Here is a 24,407-nt window from a genome sequence, read left to right as displayed (position 1 = left end):
AATATTTACCAATTTAATGACAAAATGCCAATTTTTATTTTGACACTGTGTTTCGATGCTCAAGAAGCAAACAAAACATGCATAAAGTCGAATACAACTGCAATATTTTTAAATATTTTTATATTTACCAATTTAATGACATTTAATGACAAAATGCGAACTTTTATTTTGACACTGTGTTTCGCTGCTCAAGAACCTCACAAAAACATGCAAAAATTGTATACAACTGCAATATTTTTTAAATATTTTTATATTTACAATTTAATGACATTTAAATGCAAACATTTATTTTGACACTGTTTCGATGCTCAAGAAGCAAACAAAAACAGGCATATAATGGTATATGACTGCAAACATTTTTAAACAATTGTATTTACAATTTAATGAACTACAAATAGTAGAAATATTTAAAAAATAAATGATTTAAAACGAATTATTCTGTTAAAATACATATTCATTAACATATACAAAATAAATAATAAATCGATCCATTGTAAACAGATACGTGCACTCGAGCTTAGAATAAAGGTGCAGATGTAAACAGATAAAGTGATTAATTTAATACAAACTAGAACAAAAAAGGACAAAAACAGAAGCCAGGGGGACTTTTATTTTGTGACACTTTTTTATTGAAGCTACTTTAATGATGACTTAAAGTTAAAAAACTATATACAATTAAAAACAAAAACAATAGCTAAGTCTAAAAATAAAAATGTAAGCTAAAAATAGTAAAATATTTCGACAAAAATAAAAATATAATATTAATTTATTAACTTACATGCACTATTTTCAGGAGGCCTATTTTCAAAACTTATTTTTAAAATAGAAATATATGATGAATCATGAAAATATACACTAATTTTTTAATATATAGATCATGAAAATATTATTCACCATTTTCAGAACGCGTTTCTGCACCGGAAATGAGAGTGTGACGTCAGTTTGTTGTGCGCACCAGCTGATCATCAGCCAGAGCCTACAGACAACACAACTCTCACACACAGAAACATCATCATTCTCCAGAATCGCGATTAAATCATCGGTGTCGCTGTTTGTGGAGTAAATCATGAAGCGACAGTAGATGTTTGTAGATGCGGTCGGTTAGTCAGTCAGTCGGGCGCGCGCAGCAACACTGGCCTTCTGAAGCTGTTCTGCTGTTTCTCCTCCGGATAATTATATAATACGATGGAAACGCTTCTTAGCTGCTTTGGAAGTAGTTTGTTAGACGGTTTCGGCTTATAAAGACGCGTCAGTGCCTCATAATACTGAACTGCGAACGTCTGAGAGAAAATGTGGTGGAAACTCTTCTTTTTGCTCCTGTATTTCTTCATGTTGTTCATCCTGGCTCGGTTCTTTGAAGCCATCGTCTGGTACGAGACCGGGATTTTCGCCACCCAGCTGGTGGATCCGGTGACACTGAGCTTCAAGAAGCTCAAAACCATCCTGGAGTGCCGGGGACTGGGATACTCCGGGCTGGCGGAGAAGAGGGACGTGAGGGAACTGGTGGAAAACTCGGGTAATGATCTCCAGCCGACCTGTTGTGCTTCTGTAACTCATGTTGATCATGATAATCATCAGTGTTTGCTTTTGAAGGCGAGCTGATGCAGGGCGAGCTGTACTCCGCTCTGAAGAACGAGGAGCAGACCGGATCCGACTCCAGCACCACCTTCAGCGGAGAAATGCACTTTTATGAACTAGTGGAAGACACTAAAGATGGTATCTGGTTAGTTCAGGTTAGTATTGATCCTGTTTCTCAAACATTCAAACAAAAATCTGTCATTCAGTGTTGGGGAAAGTTACTTTAAAAAAAAAAAAAAGTAATCCATCGCGTTACTTTTGCGTTACTTTTTCTCACGTGGGCGGAGCTTATTTGTTTGTTTTTTAACTCTTTCCCTGCCATCAGCTATGTTTCCATCCAAAGTTGCTAATTTAACTTGACGGTATCAAATTTTCATGTTGCGATAATTGCTGAAGCGCTTATCACGGTATACGGTATTATCACGGTTTTGTAATAAGTTGCAAAAACAGTGTTGTCATAGTATAAGAACTCTTTTTCTTATAACAAAAAGAACTCTGAACGTTTAAACACAATAACGCAATACACAAATAAATTAAAGTGCAAAAGAATTATAAATAACAGGTAACACTATATAAGGTATCATGCAGTTAATGCGTTAACTAAGATTTTTGTTACAAAATGTATTATTTTTTTTGTTAATATTATAGTTAAAACATACAACTGATCATTGTTAGTTTTAGGTCCATTAAATAATAAGTACAACTTTTGATTTTAGTAATGTTAATAAACATTAACTAGAAATTAACATTAACTAAGATTAATAAATGCTTTTTTAAATGCTAATAATGTATTTTTTCGTTGTCAGTTTGTTAATAATGAATTAACATGTTAACTAATGAAGCCTTAGGTCATCAAGTGTTACTAAACAATAACAAATAATCAGAAAAATTTCAATCATTATAGGGCATGTTGCAGTCAAATATAAAAATGTTTAAGTTAATAATAATAATATGAATAGTTTTCGTATATAATAAATTACTTGCGTCTCAGAGTGCGCAGACAAAACACAATAATCGTGTTTTCTTACTTTCGGAGGCAGATGCTGCTGTTTGGGAACGCAGTCGTGTAAGATCATTTCAGAACGACCAAAACAGCGTTTCAGATGCTGTGAAGTGATTGCACATTGAGGAATTTATTTGTTAAATGTGTTTCCATTGTAGATTGTGCATGTTTTCTTATCATATAAAAATAATCCGACTCAAAGAGTCTTTATGCGCATCTTGGCGTTTCCATCTAGCAGTTTGTATGCGATATCCCACTGTTATGTGGTAGGGGGCGCTATTATGCATCTTCTGAAAGAGTACAGAATCTCCGGATCACAACACAGGTGAAGAAGAAGCAGAAAGTGTGCTGATGCACATAAATAACACGACCATCAAACATCATATAAATCAAAACTGTCTAACGTTACTGAATGAGATGTTGAACCATGAAGAAGAAACGACTGAAGCTTTGATCTACTCCATCTGTGTTTTGATCATCCCATCTGGATGGCAAAAAAACAATGCTTACATAATAAGGAAATTTTCATGTTTATCTGAACTATTTTAAGGCGGGAACAGAAACTGAAACCACAGCCTATTCAACCTACTCATTTCACTGAAATACAACGTCTCTATCCTGATCTCATATTCAAATGTGAGAGTCAAAACAAACTTAGAATGTTTCTGCTGCAAATGATCCGTTAATCCTCAATGTGTCACACAAAACAGACATGAATGATACTTTTGGAGATGTGTATTTTAGTGTATATAAACTATAAAATAGAAAGTGAATATAAAAGATCATTTTCTGTTTCTTAGGTAATAGCCCAAGACAGAAATCCTCTGTTGAGCACTGCCAACTGGGGCAAAATGGTGCAGAAAGTTTCCCAGTTTGGCATTCGAACCGGCACTTTCAACTGCTCCAGTGACTCGAGGTAAGAAACGACTCAACATTGTTAGCCGTATTCTTCTAGTAACTGAAAGAAAGCTGTTTTTCACATTCCTGTAAGCCAATCAACCAATGTATGGCACGTCTGAAATGCAGTGTATGTTTAACATCTGACCCAATCATCATTATATTACAAAAGGTGTTAAAACAATCTGTGAATATACAGTATTCTCCACAGAAGAAGTCCAGATAATGATGGTAAATGGGCAAAGTTCAGATACTTTAGATAATGTTATGTATTTTTATTTAAACATATTTTTCAAAAGTATTTTTTACAAACAGCATGACTAGATGAACAGATTTTGCCATGTGATAAACTGGTCAAATTATCATATATCTTAATCCTGTGTCAAATAATTTATAATAGGCTATTTTTTCATATAAATGAACACACTCTCTACATTATGAAAACTGGTAAAACAAGAAACGTCTCTCAAAAGTTAAAACTCAGACATTCTGAAAAGTAATTCCAAATTAGTTTGATGTTTTTTTAAAACAACAGCAAATTCATCAACCACAATTGCAAACAATATATGTGAGATCATGTTTGGATTTATTACAGTTCATCGCAGAAGGTTTGGTCGTAGATTTACTCGCAACGAACGGCACAAGCGGCTCGACAACACTTTCATTTAAACAGAATATCTCAATGGAGATCGTTAAACTCCGTCTTATTTGTTTGTCTGTGTTTTCAGATCATCAGCGCTTCTTCCACAGTGAAGAGCGTGTGCGCATGGTTGCCAGATTGCAAAGATTAAAGCCCTGGGTGTACTTTTTTATGCGAATGCTAGTGTCATACTAGTGAATCCTTCAGTTGACTTGTACGCGTACAAAGGTGTTCGACGCATGCACGGTTTTGAGCAATCTCTCACCACAGGTTACAGCTCATGTACATATATTTGTATTCGTTCAAGCTAGAGTTACAAACGAGAGTACTTTCTAACCGCTTCACACAATCTCTCATCTATATAGGCCTCCACTGTCGCTGTAGCTCGCATGAGTTCCGCTCTGTTCGGTTTATGCAGTTTTTCTTTGACCACCTTGTGAATCGACGCCCCCAGGGCACGGCTGCCTCCTTGTGGATAAACTAATTACTGCACAAAAAAATTAAATGCACATGTGCGACCTGTGCGTACAAGTACGCGCGGTTACAAAAATCCTCTTCTGATAACGAAATTCACATCACACGCCATTTTAATCTCGTCTTTTTCCGTCAATGCTGTTACCGTTTAATGACCTTGGTGTCGCCTCATCATCATCTCGTCTTACGAGAATTAAAGGGTTAATTCACCCAAAAAGGAAAATAATGTCATTAATTACTCACCCTCATGTCGTTTCACACCCTTAAGTCCTTCATTAATCTTCGGAACACAAATTATGATATTTTGAATCTGTGAGGTTTCTTATCGCCCATAGAAAGAAGCAAAATTTTGGTCTTTCAAGGTCCAGAAAGGTACTTATCGTTAAAACAGTCATGTGACTGTAGTGGTTCAACCTTAATGTTATGAAGAGACGAGAATACTTTTTGTGCGCAAAAACAAAACAAAAATAACATCTCTATTCAACAATCTCTTCTGTGTCATTCTCATACATACTCAACTATTTTAATAATGTTTTAACTACTTTTCTGGACCATGAATAATGGTAATTACGTTGCTTTCTGTGGGAGATAAAAATAAAAGTCGGATTTCATCAAAAATATCTTAATTTGTGTTGATGAACAATGAACGAAGATCTTACGGATGTGGAATGACATGATAGTAATTAATGACAGAAATTAAATTTTTGGGTGAACTAACCCTTTAAGCTCCGTGATAAACATTTTTCATCATAGTTTTCATTAACTAAGTTTAAATCAGACTTTCTTCCTTCATTCCCATCTACACAAGAGATATATAAATTATTTAAATTCACAAATTCAGAGAAGAGCTGTCATTCTCAGAAAAAAAAGAAGCATTTTAATGTTTTCCGTCATTCCCCCTTCTCAGGTACTGCCATAAGCGGGGCTGGATGAAGTCCACCCTCATCATGTCCGTCCCGCAGACCTACGCCTCCAAAGGGAAGGTCATGTTGAAGGAGTACAACGGCAGACGCATCGAAACCGAGCACATCTTCAAATGGATGACCTCTCACGTTGCATCTCGCATCAAAACCATCCGCCTCTCCGAGCAGTTAATGGAGGACTGGTATCAGATGGACAAGCAACCGGTGAAGATGTTCTTGTTCGCCAGACTCCTTCAGCCCCCAGCGTTCTTCTCAGCGCTCAGCATTAAATTCACAGGGCGCATCGAGTTCATCTTCGTCGACGTGCGCAACTGGGACAACACCACCTGTCTGGAGGAGATCGGCGTGCAGCAAACGCCCTCATACATCCTCAAAACACCAGAAGGCATCTACAGATACGGCAACAGCACTGGGGAATTCATCTCCCTGCACGCCATGGACGCGTTCCTTCGCTCCGTGCAGCCAGAAGTCAACGACCTGTTCATTTTGAGCTTAGTCATGGTCAATCTAATGGCTTGGATGGATCTTTTCATCACGCAAGGAGCCACCATAAAGCGCTTTGTGGTTTTAATCAGCACTCTAGGAACTTATAATTCCCTACTCATCATTTCCTGGCTGCCCATCCTTGGTTTTCTGCAGCTTCCGTACTTGGATAGCTTTTACGAGTACAGCTTGAAACTTCTGCGTTACGCAGACACCACCACCATCGCCTCATGGGTCCGAGCCGACTGGACCTTCTATTCTTCTCATCCAGCTCTCTTCCTCAGCACTTATCTAGCCCACGGCCTTCTCATCGACTACTTCGAGAAGAAGAGAAGATGCAGCAATGAAGACCAAAACGCCAACAACCTGGAGTGGTTGTCGAGTCTTTGGGATTGGTACACCAGCTACTTAGTGCATCCCATCGCCTCGTTCCAGAACTTTGAATCAGACTGGGATGACGATCCTAACTTCCTTTTGGAAAGGTTGGCATTCCCAGATCTGTGGCTTCACCCGCTCGTTCCAACAGACTACATCAAGAACCTGCCCACCTGGAAGTTCAGACTCGCACAACCCGAGGGACCCAACCGACAAACGGCCACGACCAACGCAAACGGCGACTCCAGCGGGGATCAGGAAACGGTTCTTGATTACGGGTGTCCGGCTGCAACGCAGTCAGAAGAGTCGGGTGGAGAGGAACCGGACACTGATTGGTCTCAGTGGCCTTGTGGGATGCTCCACTGCACCGAGTGCGTCGTGTGTCTGGAGAACTTTGAGACTGATTGCCTCGTCATGGGTCTACCATGTAGCCATGTGTTCCACCAGCAGTGCATTGTGGTCTGGCTGGCCGGTGGGCGGCACTGTTGCCCTGTGTGCCGGTGGCCGTCGTACAAGAAAAGACCCGCGAGACCACGTGCGACTCAACCACTGGAACCGGAATAACCCTCATGTGATTCGTTTACGTCTTGCTTCTGGCACTTATTTAAAAAAAAAAAAAAAGAAAAACGACTTGATGTGTTCATCTTTAGTCTTTAGATTCATAACGTTGGCTCCTGGGGTTTCTGTTGGTGTTTTTAACTTGCACAGTGTTTAATTAAAACGCATATTTCCCAATATTTTTTTGAATCTTATTTTTTAAAGGGAAAAAACTTGATTTGGGTCAAATGCCTTGTACTTGGATTTAAAAAAGTAATAGATTTTAAGAGCTAAAATGACAAAATATTGAATGGTAAAGTTTCTGTTGTAGCACTCTTCATAAATCCCAGTGAGACAAGAAGAAAAATCCATACGTTCCTGTACCTGAGAATTTCATCTTGTGTTCAATGTGTCTCCAAATGTGAATAATCTGTCTAAGATTGAGTCATTGGGGAAGTGAAGACTTGAGGAGTCTTTATATAAAGGATTAACACTCTGGGCATGTGCATATGATATTATTTTTTGGAAAAGAAGTTATAGCTTTACATAACTTGAATAAAAATGCCCTGTGCAGAATTGAAAATGGCTTTGGCATTGACATGCAAATCTTCATGCTCCATCTGCAATTTAAGTCATTGTCTTGTTGGAGCATGTTAGTTTTTATTATTTTTGAACAGCATTTCGCCATTAACACTAATACAGACTTTACCCCTTTGACTTCTAAAAGTGATTTGGGAACTTATACCTGTAATGACGTTCAATTCAATAAAGTCCAACTTTCTCAGCTGTGTTACATTGTGGATCCACTCAGTTTTTGTCCATTCACTACCATTTTAGTGCCTGATGCAACTTCACAATGCAAATACCTAAATAAATATAGCTGCAAGCAGCAATTACGGGGTCAAGCCGTAGAAAAGGAAATATTTGTGGACATCTGTGATCATGAGGTTAGGATAAAGCTGTTTAAATTACATCAGTTAAAGCATTTATAACATTATAACATGGTTCATAACTTCTGAGCAGTAGGTGGTGCTGTGACGAAACTCTGCATGCACGCTCAAGTCATGCCTGTGATGACATGTACCAAGTTTCGTGTCAATACACAAAACTTTAGCAAAGATACAGCCGCATATCCATTTTGGCGTGCTCGCAGTCAAATTTGTTGACGCAGTATAAAACAACAGTTCAAAAATCTTTTAATAACTTTTTGTCATTAGTGTCTCTAGATGCTACATACCAAATTTCATACAAATTGTACAAATTTTGTAGGAGGAGTTCAAAAAAGTATTGAATAAAATTCAATATGGCGGACGGTAAGTATGGTAGAATATGGCAAATTTGGGGTTGTAGAAATCTAACAATGTAAGTTAAATGTAAATATGTTGCACTTTTCATATGTTATAAGCATTTTCATAAATTTCTTTATATCTCTTGACCACTAGGGTGCGCTGACCTAAAACTTTACAAGTCCTCTTAGAACATGGCCTCGATGAATCACACCGTGATTCGTAAGGATACGTTAATGCGTTCGTAAAACACAGCATTTCATGACAAAATTCAAAATGGCCGCCCAAAGAAAATTGGATATTGTTCAACTCGGCATGTCTCAAGGAATCTAAGGAGACCATTCTCATGATTTTAGGACAAGGCATTCAAAAGTTATAAACCAAAATAGCCATTTTTCCTATCTCGGCACCAGTAGATGGCGCTGTGATGATACTGTGCATGTACCCCCAAGTCATGCCTGTAATGACATATACCAAATTTGGTGTCAATACACCAAATCATTGCGAACATACAGCATCAAATCCATTTTTGTGTGCTCGCCGTCAAATTCGTTGACACGCTATACGAGAACGGATTGGCTGATCAACAATATTTTAATACCTTTTTGCTACATACCAAATTTTCCAAAAATTCTAAATGGCGGAAGAATTTTCATGACGGAAATGACGTCATAGATTCGAATCAGCATGAGCCATGGGATCAGATTAATTTTGTTTCTAGGGTTTAAGAGTCAAAAGTTATGAGCATAAACATGAGTGAATCTTTGAACTGCTGGTGGCGCTAGAGGGTTTGAGGTAGAGACTCCAAAATTGCTATAGTAACAATTCAGACTGTCCTCTATCAGTGTGCCAAATTTCACAACTTTTTACGGTTCTATAGGCTGCCTTAGACTCAAGAGTGGAATAATAGTAATAATAAGAAAAGTAATGAATTTAATAGTTTTGGGGCTTGGCCCCTAAAAATAAACGTTTTCCCTGTCTTTATGCAAAATATATTTTTTATTTTGATTTTTTTGAGGGTAAAATTTGATCTCAAGTGAGATTTTCTTAAAATCCAGCAGTGTCTTCAAAATAAATAAAGTTAAATAAATAAATAAAATGAAAGATTTGTTTTACAGTGTGCTTTACACACGTTACTGTAGCAATAACTACAAATTATGCATAATTATACTCTCATCCAAACCCTAACCCCTTATTATAAGTACATATAATTAATACTAATATATAGTACTTAAATGTAGAATTACACTATAACATGAACAATAAAGTGTTTCCTCAGCTCCATGTGTTCTACAGTCATGTATTTAATGGAAAAATTAGTATCATTGCTTAATAAGCAAATCAATTAATTAAATAATTTAGAATCTTTTTTTTTAAATGCTTTATTCAGTAACAAAAAAATAAGCAATTAAATAAAAATGACAATAATACAATAAGAATAACAGCAGCAACATATACATTACAAAACAAAAATAACAATATTACCAAAAAAAAAATAATTTAGAAACTGAATATTTCTTTTCTGTGAACTCGTGACGTATGTTCGCGTTGGGTGTGCCTACTGCGCATGCGCTGCTCTGTCATACGTGCACCAGTGCTGGAGTAATCTACAGTGTGCTGAGGCGAAGTCGCGGTCGAGGTTGACACATTTATAATGTTTTGCTGAAGCCGGTGGCGTATTTCTGCTCTTCAGTCCAAGCCTCAGAATCATGCTGCGCGTGTGCTGGAAAGGGGCGCGTGCGGCGGCGCGGGTGAGTTTATCTCGAGCGGTCATTCAGTGACCCACAGTGAGGCCCGACGTCTCTCACACGTCCTCAAATCACCGATAATATCAACCCCTGGAGGGTTTATTTAATTAACCGGTGATTATATTGAACTACGCTTCTTAATGAGCTGATGATTGTGTTAGTTGAGGTTTGTTATTTGCAGTTTAGCTGGCGCACCGGTATAGAATGCTATGGTACGTCAACGACGTAACGTGAGGTCGAAAGAGGCGTTTACAATATGATAGGCAGATTCGCGGAACCAATGAACGCGCAGGATTAAGTGAGTGACGCCGCGCTCCACCAATAAAAACCCAGAATGCGCTCAAGCGTAAATAAGGGCGGGATTTGTATGATTCATATTTTCTGTCACACGGATAGCTAACAGATGACTGAAAATCTTCAGTTTTACAACATTTATTCACCTTTATTTACATTTAAGGGTATTTTACTGGCATCATATTCATCTAGAACCTTTTAATCGTAGATTTATGCTCTGTACAGACCTTGAACTGGTTTGGTCCAATAGAAGGACGTGACCTTGTCAGTGAAAACTTCAGAAAGTTTCCCACACAAACGCTGTCGTCATCATATGTAAATGAGCCTAATTAATATTTAATGCAATGGAAAGCAGCTGATAAACATTTAATCGTCAGACGATAGACATTGAAGAAATAGAAACTAATGTTTGCTGTTCATTCATTCATTCATTGTTGTTTATTGCCTTTTACTATATGTCTGATATGTGTGTGTGTGTTCGTGTGTTCATATATATATATATATATATATTTAATGACCCTGGACCACAAAACCAGTCATAAGGGTAATTTTTTTTTTAATTGAGATGTATACATCATCTGAAGGCTGAATAAATAAATTGTTAGGATAGGACAATATTTTGCCGAAATACAACTATTTTAAAATCTAGAATCTGAAGGTGCAAAAAATGAAAATATTGATCAAATCGCCTTTAAAGTTGATCAAATGAAGTCCTTAGCAATGCATATTCACTCACAAAAATAATTTTTTTATATATTTACGATAGGAAATTTACAATATATCTTCATGGAACATGATCTTTAATTAATATCCTAATGTTTTTTGGCATAAAAGAAAAATCAATAATTTTGACCCTTACAATGTATTGTTGGTTATTGCTACAAATATACCCATGTGACTTATGATGGTCCAGGGTCTTTGAAACCTGCTTTAACTAAACAGCATTTAAAGGGTTAGTTCACCCAAAAATGAAAATAATGTCAATAATTACTCACCCTCATGTCGTTCCACACCCGTAAGACCTTCATTAATCTTCAGAACACAAATTAAGATATTTTTGATGAAATCCGATGAAATAAGTGTCTGTTTGTTATTAATTAATGTAAACAGTGGTTGTGCTCAGTGGTTGTGCTCATTGTAAAAGGAAGATATTAAATATTTTTTTTATATTGTCGTTTATTACGTAATGATGATTTGTTTGTCTGTTTCTCTGCAGCAATGTGTGTGTGGTAAAGTGTCGGCCCATCCGTTACAGCACTGCCGCAGATACACCACAGCTGGAAACTCTGGGTACGACACGCTTACATCGATATTACTGACTTATTTATTTTAAATCATCGGGTCATTTTAACACATAGTGTATTAGACATCTTTGAAATTAATGTTAGGCTGTGTTCACAAATGAACTCTGATGTGGTTTGACTGAAATATGAACGCAAAAAACAGGACGTGATGTCACAAGATGCGACTCTAAAATGCACAGGATTACATGATGACTTTTATTCTGTATCTTTAGATTCGGTGTTAAAAATGACAGTGTGAACGCTAAGTGAATTCTGTTTTGATCTGGATCAAAAGAACCTACAAGTTTTGCTTCGGTCTGCATCTCAAATTAGACTTTTTGCACCACAGATCTTCTGCTGGGAAAATAGTGGCCGCTAGTCTTTTGACGGTGGGCGGCGGTGTTGGCGGTACGATCCTTTATGCCAAGTGGGATCCGAAGTTTCGGGCAAATGTAGAGAAGAGCGTTCCTTACTCTGATCAGGTGTTTGAGATGGTGCTTGGGCCGCCGCTTCCTCCACCCGTCCCTTTACAGAAGAAACCGGTGAGAGTCACTTTCACTTTCACTCTGAGCTTCTGTCATGTGATGTAGGCCTTCAGTGATCAACAGAGACTTTTCTCTTAACAGGTAAAGGTCGAACCCCTGCAGATCTCCTCACTGTCAGAAACTACGAAGGAGTCCAAAGCTAAAGCCAAGAAGTCTGATCCAGCACCTGTGGAAGCTCCGCCGGCTGTAGAGGAAGCACCAGCACAGACACTCCAGGGTGAGCGAGACTCACGCTTACACACTAGCAGATCAACAGCTTCAAGGGTTAGTTCACCCAAAAATGAAATTACTCACCCTCACACCCGTAAGACCTCGTTCATCTTCAGAACACAAATTAAGATATTGTTGATGAAATCTGAGAGGTATCTATAGACAGCAATATAATCAACACTTTCAAGGTCCAGAAAGGTACTAAAGACTAGGGCTGGGTAACAAATATCGATTTCCCAATTTTAATCAATTCTCATTTTCACGAACCGATATTGATTCTTAAATCCCAAGAATCGATTAGTCTAGTCTGTTTTCAGTTGATGAATGAGCAGAATATGTAGCTCCTCCCATCCAATAAATCGCAATAATCTTTGTTACTTTTGATATAAAGCAAAGTCTCAGATTTCAAATGACGTCCATCTTATTATGAGATTCAGAAAATAAATATGGTTTTGGCACCGTTTAATGTGGCGTGACGGATCGCTTTAGCTCCTCAGTTAAAGTGAAGCATGTGATCATCCTCTCCTCCGCTTTAATACCAGTTACAGCGAAATAAACATGAACATCTGAAGGTATGTTAAAATATACAGTACAACTTACTGAAATCCGTATCATGTCTCGTGTAATCGCTCAATCAGTGCTTCAACCTCGGAAAGACGTCAATAAAACAGCTTCAATGTCACGTGACGTCACATTTACCTCAGAAAAACACATTCAGTGACCATAAACTCATTAGTCAGCTAGAAAAGTGAACTCTAGAAAGATAAATATAGCTATGCACCGTTACATATTCATTAATGTTCTTCAATATTTAATGCATGTTTGAATAAATCAGCCACCATTTAAATGTTTATATTTTAAAAAAAATAATTTTAGTAGAAATATGATTATGTAATTCTAAATTTTATTTATAATAAAAACATAATTGAGTGTAATTTAAGTGTTTGTATATAAATAAGTTAATTTAACCTTCAGTATTATTATAGTAGTACCAGCTGACTCTCATGTGTAGTTTACAGCATTAGTTGAGAGATTTTTTTTCCTCCAGAAAATGTGGCATATACTGTAAATGATCCAAAATAATTGATATCGATCGAATCAAAATCATAATTGAATCAAATTGAAAGCATGTGAATAGAAATTGAATCGAATATAGAAAATTGTGTCAATACCCAGCCCTACTAAAGACATTGTTAAAACAGTCATGTGACTGCAGTGGTTCAACCTTAATGTTATGAAGAGACGAGAATACTTTTTGTGCGCAAAAACAAAACAAAAATAATGACTTAATTCAACATTCTCATGCATTGTTTACATCCAGCACTTCCAGGTTCTACGTCACAACGCCGACTCCTGCGTCAGCATCACACGTGTGCGTCGTGCTGATCACATGATCAGCTTTGGCCAATACTGAGCCGGCATTCGGACGTAAACACTGTTACTGCGTCACCAGTGTAAGATAATGACAGGGAAGAGAACATATTGTTGAATAAAGTTATTTTTGTTTTGTTTTTGCGCACAAAAAGTATTCTCGTCTCTTCATAACATTAAGGTTGAACCACTGCAGTCACATGACTGTTTTAACGATGTCTTTAGTACCTTTCTGGACCTTGAAAGTGTTTATTATAGATGCTGTCTATGGATAAGTCATATATATTTTGGGTGAACTAACCCTTTAAGGCACTTAAGGTTATTTTTTGTTTTAATAATCATCATGGCATGTACTATTCCTAAAGGTTCAGTAGGTGAAAGGTTAGTCTGACAGCGTGTGCTTGACTTTAACACATAGACAGAGCAGTTCAATCAAGAATCGTCACTTTTCCTTTTCCAACATTATCAGGACGCCACTATATGAGAAATCAATGTTTGAGTTGGTCTTCATGGAGGCAGTGTGGCCATTTTACATGAGCATGATGATGCAGATTTGACTTGATTTGATGCACTGATGATATAGTGACGGTGTGATATAGAATCATAATGCATTGTGGTATAGTTCAGCTGTTTCTAGATCTGTATAGTATATTGAACACTTTCTCATGTTGTTAGCATTTGATTTTCATATCGCTTGATTTTGTTGTCATTATTTGTTTATGTTGATGCATTGACAGCTTTCTGGACACGTGACGCGTGATGTCATATCGATCATAGTTTTTGTTTTTCCTCCAGATGAGGAGGGAGAGAATGACTTTACATTGCTCTGATTGATTTTGAAGTGTTGTTGTGTGGTCCACCCATATGGGTTTTTATGTGTACATATTAATGCATACGTTCCATAAGTAACAGCAAATGAGATGAGATTTCAGAACAAACACGCAGGATGTGGTTCTCAGGCACTGCTGGGTCATTTGAGTGTTGAAGCACATGCACACTAATCACATCCAGAACCTACGAAGGATCACAGGCAGTCGTTTACCGTTGCTGAACTGTGATCTCTCTCTCTCTCATGGAGTCCTACTGTTGTTGCAGAAGCCTCAGCAGAGGCCGCTCACATTATTTCGGCTATCAGCGACGTGCCCTCTGTGCCCGCGCCGGGTACGAGCGACGACGGCCCAGCGGACCCCACGCCGGCAGGTCAGACCCGGATCCCTCACAGCCTTCTGCTTCAACAGCTGTTTGTGTTCCTCTGATCAGCTGTTGGGCAGATCAGTGTCTCTGCATGTTCTCATGGATCCCTTTCCATCATGTGACTAACATCTGTTCTGTTCATTGTGTTTTTCTTCAGTTCTTCACTAACTCATTGTGCTTGAGTTTTTTCCCAATAACTAACAAATGTGTATCCTCTTTTTTTTTTTTTTTTTTTTTTTGTCAATTATGCTTCATTTGATCATCTGAATGGAGTCATTTGTTCACAGAGCAGATGTGTGTGTGTGTGTGTGTGTGTGTGTGTGTGTGTGTGTGTGTGTGCGCATGCAGACAACGCACTACAAAGATGTGTTTATTGTCTTTCATTATTTCACATCGCCCACTTTTTAGGGGTTCAAGCACATGCTGAAACTCTATAGTAATTGTAAGGATTTTTATTATTTTTCTTATAACTGATCGGGCAGCCCAAACCGTACGGCCGAGAGACTTGAAACTTCGTCAGATGGAAGTAGTCTTGCTCGCTACTCAGATACCGAGACTCGTCCAAATCGGCCAATAGGTGGCGCTTCAACAATCAAAAACGCAAAATCGCTGACTGTTTGTCCTAGTCAAGAGTCTTATATCTCAAGACGGACAAAACCAAAACGATTATCTCCAATTTCATTTCGCCCGATCGGAACCAAAACAGTGCAGAAATGTTCTCTGGAGTCTGAATGTCAAAAAAAAAAAGTTTTAATTTCGATTCACGGTCACTAAGGGGTGCCAAAATGTACGATATGGGCGGAGCCACTTTCACTAAAATGGCTATAACTCGAGAACGAAATGAGATATTTTCACCAAACTCGGTACATGCGTGTAGGGGCTAAATTTTTGGTCATGATAAAAAAAATTGCTTCAGTTGGACACTAGGTGGTGCTATAACAAGGAAAAAAACATGAAAAAAGCTTTAACTATGCAAGCATTAGTCCGATCGACTTAAAATTCGGTATGCAGTATTTTGGTCCAAGGGGGCATGATGGTCTATGAGGACTTTGGCGTATCTCGAAAAACATGGCTGCCATCGGCCAATTAAGTTTGAGCACCTATTAGACAAGGTTAACGGAGGCCGATCGGAACAAAACTCGATGGGCATGTTCGACTCATGGTCCTAGAGGTCTGTAAGAATTTTGAAAGAAATTGGCCACTAGTTGGCGCCTTGGTAATCACGTGGTGTTTCACAAAACCACACAATATGCATATCATTTGATAGATCTCCTTATGCTGAACAACTTTGCCTCAAGAACCAATGCTGTCAATCAAATTGTTCATTAATTATTCGCAAATATGTGAAAAACCTACTTTTGCGAACTAGTCCTAGGTTTTTCGCCCGATCGGAATGAAAGTAGTGCATGACCATTCTCTGGACTCTCTATATCAATTATTATCAAAAGAAAAGTTTAACTTTATCCTTTGGGTCGCTGTAACTGGGTCACTTAGAAAGTGGGCGTGGCTAAATATACCCAAAAGCCTATTAAGCCTAAATGAAAACTCAGAACTTTACGAAATTAAGTGAGCTCATGCAGGATATGACTCTAAAGAAGCATGCCAATTTTTGTGTAGATCGGACCATAGGTGGCGCTATAATTGTTAAAAACCTTTAAAAAAACATTTGTTTTAAATGGTTTTAGCTAAAAATATATACAACTTTGGGTGTGGTTGACTTATTTTCACGGGAGTCACGTCCTTAGAATCCTGAATCCTTGCCGAGTCCAACGATACCAAACATGTTAATTTTTGCCTTATGGCCTTATGCAACGTTACAATTTAGTGCTTAAAAACTTTTGTGAATATCTTCGAAACCGTTAGTCCGATCGAGACAAAACCACCGTAGGAAACACGAAACCGAAGTTGGTTTATTAAATGTTAATATCCAAATGTCAAAATTTAAAAAAAATAGGTGGAGATCAGGCAATAGGTGGCGCTCTAACTGTCAAAAACCTTATTTTTCCTTACTAAATTGCCTGTAAATGTTCTTTTCCATCTATGATGTAAGTGTTTACATGCTTGCTAAATAAAATAATACCCTTTTATGTGCTTAAAGGCCTTAAAGTGCTTGAATCCCGGTAAATGCTGCTCACAGCTTTAATTTTTGTCGTATTTTCAGTTCAAACTGCAGACTGCACATATGATTGTATCCCCCCAGCGCTGTAATGTCTCAGTGTGTTTTGTGTTTGTGTGTGTAGCTGAAGAGTGTCATCCTGAGCCGGCGCTGACGGAGAGGCCCGCGGAGGAAGTGAGCGCTCGACTGGCGCAGCAGGATAAGGCGGAGCAGGATGCGCTGGCAGGTGAGTCTGACACACATCAACCAGTTTGGAGTTCATGCTTTTGAAAGACATATCTCATGCTCAACAAGTCTGCATTTATTTAGATAAAAAATACAGTGATATTGTGAAATATTATTCCATTTTAAGCTCTGACTGCTGGACTGGAGGAGACTCTGGGCAGCTCCGCTAAGATCACCCTGCAGGCCATCGGAGCGCAGGAGGTTGCGCTGACCGCCATCACTGCACACACTGACAAACTCAAAGAAGCCATGGACTCGCAGGTACACACGATTGCAACAGACTGAGCCTTCTGACCGATCAGAGCAATTATAACACGCTCCTGTGTGTGTTTGTGTTCAGACTCCTCCAGATGAGAAGTCGGCTCAATGGAAAGCTCTGAACGAGGCTCTGAGCGAGAGGACCAGAGCCGTGGACGAGGCTGGAGACGCCCTGCTGAAAGCCAAGTGAGGCCTGCTTCTGACCGATTCAGAGAAGGGGTGTAAACCTGCTGTTTTTGTTGATTTTTGTTTTGTGTATATTCAGAGGAGAGCTTGAAAGGCTTCGTGAAGTGATCAACAGCGCAAAACAAGCCAAGATTGACGCGGCGAGACCTCAGATCCTGGCTGCTGAGGAGAACCTGCACAGCATGATTGTGGATCTGGACAAAGTAGTGACCAAGGTAAGCATCTTAATCTGACCAATGCTAATGTGCCTTAGAGATACTCAGAATCAAGCCTGTAATCCATTTATCTTCATACAGGTGCAGACGGCGCAGTCAGAGGCGAAGGTCGTGTCTCAGTACAGTGAGCTGGTGAACGAAGCCAAAGCTCAGTTCCAGCAGGAGCTCGCCAACATCACACCTGAAATACAGGCCAACTGGAAGGGACTGTGTAAGATCTCGCACACACCTGTGACCCTGTTTACACCTGGTGTTAAGATGTGTTTTGGCTCTTCCAAACTTCATAATGGGAGTTTTTGAAGGCACATCCGTCCATCATAAGAGTAATCCATTCATCTCCAGGGGGTTAATAAACGCCTTTTGAAATGAAGCGATGGGTTTTTTGTAAGAAAAATATCCAGAATTAATAGTGATACAGTTTAAATATGGATATTTTTCTTACAAAAACCCATCGCTTCATTTCAGAAGGCGTTTATTAACCCCCTGGAGCTGTATGGATTACTTTTATGATGGATGGATGTGTTTTTTTGGTCTTCAGAAAGCTTGCATATACACTACCAGTCAAAAGTTTGGAAACATTACTATTTTTGATGTTTTTGAATAAAGTCTCATTAAGGCTGCATTTATTTCATAATAAACACAGTAAAAAACAGTAATATTGTGAAATATTATTACAATTTAAAATTATGGTTTTCTATTTGAATATACTTTAAAATATAATTTATTCCTGTGATCAAAGCTGAATTTTCAGCATCATTACTCCAGTCTTCAGTGTCACATGATCCTTCAGAAATCATTCTAATATGCTGATTTGATACTCAGTTATTATCAATGTTGGAAACAGTTGTGTTGCTTAATATTTTTTAGGAACCTGTGATACTTTTTTCAGGATTCATTGATGAATAAAAGGTTAAAAAGAACAGTATTTATTCAAAATATAAATCTTTTCTAACAATATAAATCTTTACTATCAATTTTTATCAATTTAACACATCCGTGCTGGAAAAAAGTATTAATTTATTCCAAAGAAAAAGAAAGGAAAAAAATTTCTGACCCCAAACTTGTGAACGGTAGTGTATATTGTTACAAAAGATTTATATTTTAAATAAATGCTGATATTTTTAAACTTTTTATTCATCAAAGAATCCTGAAAAAGTATCACAGGTTATAAAATAATATTAACTGTTTCCAACACTGATAATAAATCATCATATCAGAATGATTTCTGAAGGATCATGTGACACTGAAGACTGGAGTAATGATGCTGAAAATTCAGCTTTGATCACAGGAATAAATTATATTTTAAAATATATTAAAATAGAAAACCATAATTTTAAATTTTCTAACTTTTTCTGTATTTATTATGAAATAAATGCAGCCTTAATGAGACTTCATTCAAAAACATTAAAAATAGTAATGTTTCCAAACTTTTGACTGGTAGTGTATTTTACTATAACTCCGAATGTGTTTGTCTGAAAGACACCTAGGGTGACTAAATCATTGGATCATTTTTGGGTGAACTATCCCTTTTAAGTTAAAGTTCATCTCAAGATCCCTGTCCGCTCTTGAATGCAAGAACACCATAGAAGCACGTCCGATCGAGTCAAATAAATCCACAACCTAATAACAGCAATGCTCTGTTGTGTTTCTCAGCGGGAAAGCTGAGCGTGGATGATCTGAACTCTCTGATCGCTCACGCGCACCGCCGCATTGACCAGCTGAACCGTGAGCTGGCGGAGCAGCGGGTGAGGGAGCAGATCCACATCGAGACGGCTCTGGAGCAGCAGAAGCTGGAGGATCGGAAAGCGCTGGAGAAAGCCGTGGTTTCTGCGCTGGAGCACAGCCGCGAGGACATGAGACTCGAGCAGGAGAAGAAAGTGTGTGCTTCATCTAGATTACTTATTATTTGACCGTGAATATGTATTTTTAGGAACTCAAGAATGACTTTGATAGTCTTTGTAGAAGATTGAAGGTGTGTGTGTGTGTGTGTGTGTCAGGTTCAGGAGATGCGTGAGGTGATGGAGGCTGAGATGAGGACACAGCTGCGCCGTCAGGCTGCCGCTCACACGGATCACCTGCGGGACGTGCTGAAGGTTCAGGAACAGGAGCTGCGCGAGGAGGCGCAGGAGGTACCAACACTGCCCGTCCATGCGGCGGACTCACGTCTACATGTCATTCATGAGAGAAATTAATGATTAAAGGAGTTCTTCACTCCAAAAATGAGATGGGGCTACCTGTTTAATGACCAATGGCAGACGGGGAGTGCTGATTTTTGAAACATTTACCGTTCCATTTGGTGCTGCTAGTAGTGCAGAAGCGTTAAAAGTGGTGATGCACCCAAATTTTGTTCTGGCCAATACAGTTTTGGAGCTACAATGGGTAAACATGGTCAGCTGTGTGAACACTAGGGCTGATTTCTTGATTTTAATCGATTCTCATTTGATGAACTGATATTGATTCTTAAATCCCAAGAATCAATCTTTTAGTCTGTGCTGCTTTCAGTCGATGCGTGAACAAGATAAGACATTTGTCAGATGCTTGGGCTCTTTTGCGCAACGAATCCTCCGCCATTGTTTTGTCAGTCATCTCGCCCTCCTGTCAGTGTAATGAAAATGGACCTATAAAGTAAATATAGTTACTGTTTATTTATCTAACAATATTTAAAATTTAAGAGAGTTAATCTAGTAACTTTTGGTATCATAACCCTATTTATTAAGGTTACATGCATCAAAAATAACAAAAACAATAAGTAATCAAATAGTAACAAATAATCAAATTATGAGTAATAGCACAAATAAATACAACAGAACAAACAGAAATTGTAATCTAATGTATAACTATAACTTTAATAAAGTTTAATCTAGTTATAATCAGTTACAGATGCATAAATAATGTTTTGAAATGTTGAAAATATAAAACGTTAAATACTGTTATTTGAAATTATTTAAAAAATGAAAAGACACTTTAAATGTGAAATTAAACCCGCCAGTAGGTGGCAGCGAATGTCATTGAGATTCAACCGATTCATTCAAACGGCTGATTCATTCAGGAAGTGTTGCTCAGAGACGCAAAACAATTCTGTGGAACTATTTTTGTTGGTGAAATAGAGCGAAACAAGCGATTTGGTCACTTGATATTAATTAATAAAATCAATATCACATTTGTAATCATGTTGATATTTGGACAGAAACGGTGCTCTTTGTTTAATATTGGTTAACTATATTAAATTATATAAATATGAAAGATATACAGGGTCATTTTTGCCCCTTATCTTGAATTATGGGTCCTTCTAAAAGCATTTTAATAGACTAAATCACGCAGTGAAAGCGTACACTATAAATATGTACACGCACTAGTCTAACCTACTAGACTACGTCACGTAGAGCATGCGTGCTCTCAATGAGTGTGTTTGTGTTTGGTTTTTGTAAAGTGAGGGACATACTCGATAATTTCAGATCATTAAATCAACAATTACAATATCATAGACGATATATATCCTACAGCACTGGCCTGTTCGCGCAAGTGACCGTTCCGTCTACTGTCCCGAGCGTCGTTCACACTGGCCCCGGGCCATCGGGCAGTCCTTCCTGTCGAGCCCTGTAATGCCCATCATTGCCGTAAATCGCCTCCCATCCAATAATCACAGTAAGCTTTGTTACTTTTGTCTCAGCTTTCAAATTCTGCCAGTTTTATTGCGAAATGTAAACAATAAATACCATTTCGGCGCTCTTAAATGTGGCGAAAGATCTCTGTTGTTGTCGTGAACCGATCATCTCTTCCTCTTTACTACTAGTTACAGCATGAAATAAACGTGAATGAACATCAGAAGGTATGTTGAAAAAAGATTCAGAACAACTGAAATGTAATCGATCAATCAGTGTTTCAACCGCAGAAAGACGTCAATAAAACAGCTTGAGAACAGTCTATATTATCTATCTAAATAAGTTACATTGTGTATTTGTTTGTAGATCCTGACCAGTAAGATGATGGAGCAGGAAACTCATTACCGCAGACTGACTCAAGAACAGCTGGACACCTTCACTCTGGACATGAACGCCGCTTACGCCCGCCTGAAGGGCATCGAAGAGGCCATCGACAGTGAGTCTGAGGCATAATTTAATCTTCTGTTTGACCTTCGATTGATGTTTCTAATATCTCTCTGTCTCCAAGGTCATGTGACTGCAGAGGAAGAGGCCCGTAAAGCTCACCAGTTGTGGCTTTCTGTAGAGGCTCTGAACTACACGCTCAAGTCAGCAGGTGCCGATTCCCCCACCGAGCCTCTAGAGGGCGCTGTGCGCGCCATAAAAGAGAGCTGTGCGGAGAACGAGTTCGCGCAGGCATTGGCCACCGCCATTCCCGAAGAATCTCTCAGCCGAGGCATCTACAGCGAAGCTTTCCTTCGCGCACGTTTCTACGACATCCGCCGGCTCGCGCGACGCGTGGCGCTCATCGACGAGACGCGCAACAGCCTTTACCAGTACTTCCTGTCCTACCTACAGTCCGTCCTTTTGTTTGAGAGGGAGCAAGAAGCGCCACCTGCTAAACTAGCACCTGAAGATCTCGACACGTTCAAGCTGCTCGCCTACGCGACTTACAGCATCGAGCGCGGCGACCTGGAACTAGCCGCGAAGTTAATCAACCAGCTTCGCGGCGAGTCGCAGCGCGTGGCGCAGGACTGGCTTAAAGAAGCCCGGCTAACCTTAGAAACCAAGCAGGTGATTAGCCTGCTATCGGCGTATGCTAACGCCGTAGGCTTGGGCACCACGCAGGCCCCTTAGCCACGCCCACTCTGTGGAGATTATGTAAATTACGAGGAGTGTCATTCGCCCGCTGTTAACTGAACCTTCCGCTCAGCTGATTTAATTTATAAATAGATTGTGTGCTAGCCAAAAATTTGTTTTCTTATCTGTCCCAAGCACTTTCGCAGGAAGTTTCTGCCCTTAAAACAATTCTTAAATGGCCTACCATCCAGAACAGACCGTAAGTGTCCCTCGTATGCGGAAAAACACATCTCAAGGGTTTTGTTGATCTTGGCAGTGGCACTCCTCAGTGTATATGCTGCACATCTCACTGTTCTGGATCAGGTTGAAGGACCTGCGGGTCAAAACCACTGATGCCAGCGGGACACTAACCTGTTCACCGTTTCACATGTAACGCTTCAGTTTATTAACCCAGACTGTTAAGAATATTCAGTCCTGCTCTCATTCACTATTGGAGATCAATAAATCATGGTTGTTGAAGAGAATGGCATTTCAGTTATTTACATGTCTGAGTTTTACTTTGTCAGATCTGGTTTAGTAGGGTTCATTTTGATTTTAACTCTTTCAAACAAGGAGCCAGTTTTAGCAGCACAGATTGTGTTGAGAATCTGTTGCTGAAGACTTGATGAATGAGGCTGTTATTGAAGGATGGAGATGCACACGCCATATTGGAACTGACAGCAAACAATTCACAAATATACTGTATCCATAGAAATCTTAAAGGCACGGCAGCAAAAAGTGTCTTTACCTTTCACATACAGTTAGGTCTGTATATATTTTAGGGGTGTAACGGTACTTGTCGTTTCAGTGCATACAGTCAGATGATGAATACAGTCAGTCAAGTGCGATCCACACTCCAATCCAGAAGGGGGCGTGTGCGGTAATGCAACACTGTTTGCTAACTGCCTCAAGAACAGACACTCTATGCATAGATATGTTTATGTTTCTCTTAACTAGTGTTTTAACCGCAGAAAGACAGCTTGAGAATATCTCACATAGCATTACATTTACCTCAGGCAAGTCATTTAGTGTCCACAGCATGTTAGTTCAGTAGAGAAATTAAGCATTTCACTAAATATATGCGTTATATTAGCTTATATTCATTATATTTACTTTACCTGTAAGTAATGTTTTAATTAATTAATGTTTAAATATATTTGTCATGAATACAAGTTATGACAATATTTGTCTAAATGATTGTATTTCTAAAATTAATTGTATTAACATCTAACTTAAAGGGTTCCACACCCGTAAGACCTTCGTTGATCTTCGGAACACAAATTAAGTTATTTTTGATGAAATCCGATGGCTCAGTGAGGCCTGAGCAATGACATTTCCTCTCTCAAGATCCATTAATGTACTAAAAACATATTTAAATCAGTTCATGTGAGTACAGTGGTTCAATATTAATATTATAAAGTGACAAGAATATTTTTGGTGCACCAAAAAAACAAAATAACGACTTATTTAGTGATGGACGATTTCAAAACACTGCTTCAGGAAGATTCGGAGCGTTATGAGTCTTTTGTGTCGAATCATGATTCGAATCGCATGTCAAACCACCAAACTGCTCCGAACAGCTGATTCATAATGCTCCGAAGCTTCCTGAAACAGTGTTTTGAAATCGGCCATCACTATATAAGTCGTTATTTTGTTTTTTTGATGCACCAAAAATATTCTCATCGCTTTATAATATTACTATTGAACCACTGTACTCACATGAACTGATTTAAATATGTTTTTAGTACATTTATGGATCTTGAGAGAGGAAATGTCATTGCTGGCTATGCAGATTTCATCAAAAAT

The 24,407-nt window shown here is 38.6% G+C and overlaps 2 protein-coding genes across 2 annotated transcripts; both read left to right on the top strand.

The window, feature by feature from the left end:
* Positions 1-664: 664 nt before the first annotated feature.
* rnf103 (ring finger protein 103) lies at positions 665-7,694 on the top strand. The gene is made up of 4 exons (XM_067384695.1): positions 665-1,516; positions 1,594-1,733; positions 3,382-3,497; positions 5,500-7,694. The coding sequence occupies exons 1-4, from the start codon at positions 1,291-1,293 to the stop codon at positions 6,935-6,937; spliced, it is 1,920 nt and encodes a 639-aa protein (XP_067240796.1). The 5' UTR covers positions 665-1,290; the 3' UTR covers positions 6,938-7,694.
* A 2,063-nt stretch (positions 7,695-9,757) lies between these two features.
* On the top strand, positions 9,758-23,085 carry immt (inner membrane protein, mitochondrial (mitofilin)). Its single transcript, XM_067384682.1, has 14 exons — positions 9,758-9,947; positions 11,455-11,528; positions 11,871-12,063; positions 12,148-12,283; positions 14,743-14,847; positions 17,082-17,183; positions 17,310-17,443; positions 17,523-17,626; positions 17,706-17,841; positions 17,923-18,052; positions 19,495-19,718; positions 19,839-19,970; positions 21,810-21,939; positions 22,012-23,085. Exons 1-14 carry the CDS (start codon positions 9,906-9,908, stop codon positions 22,617-22,619), a joined length of 2,250 nt encoding a protein of 749 aa, XP_067240783.1. The 5' UTR covers positions 9,758-9,905; the 3' UTR covers positions 22,620-23,085.
* The last annotated feature ends 1,322 nt before the right edge of the window (positions 23,086-24,407 follow it).

Source organism: Chanodichthys erythropterus, chromosome 1, assembly GCF_024489055.1.
Source record: "Chanodichthys erythropterus isolate Z2021 chromosome 1, ASM2448905v1, whole genome shotgun sequence".
Classification (NCBI taxonomy): Eukaryota; Metazoa; Chordata; class Actinopteri; order Cypriniformes; family Xenocyprididae; genus Chanodichthys; species Chanodichthys erythropterus.
This window is presented reverse-complemented; position numbering and strand designations above follow the sequence as displayed.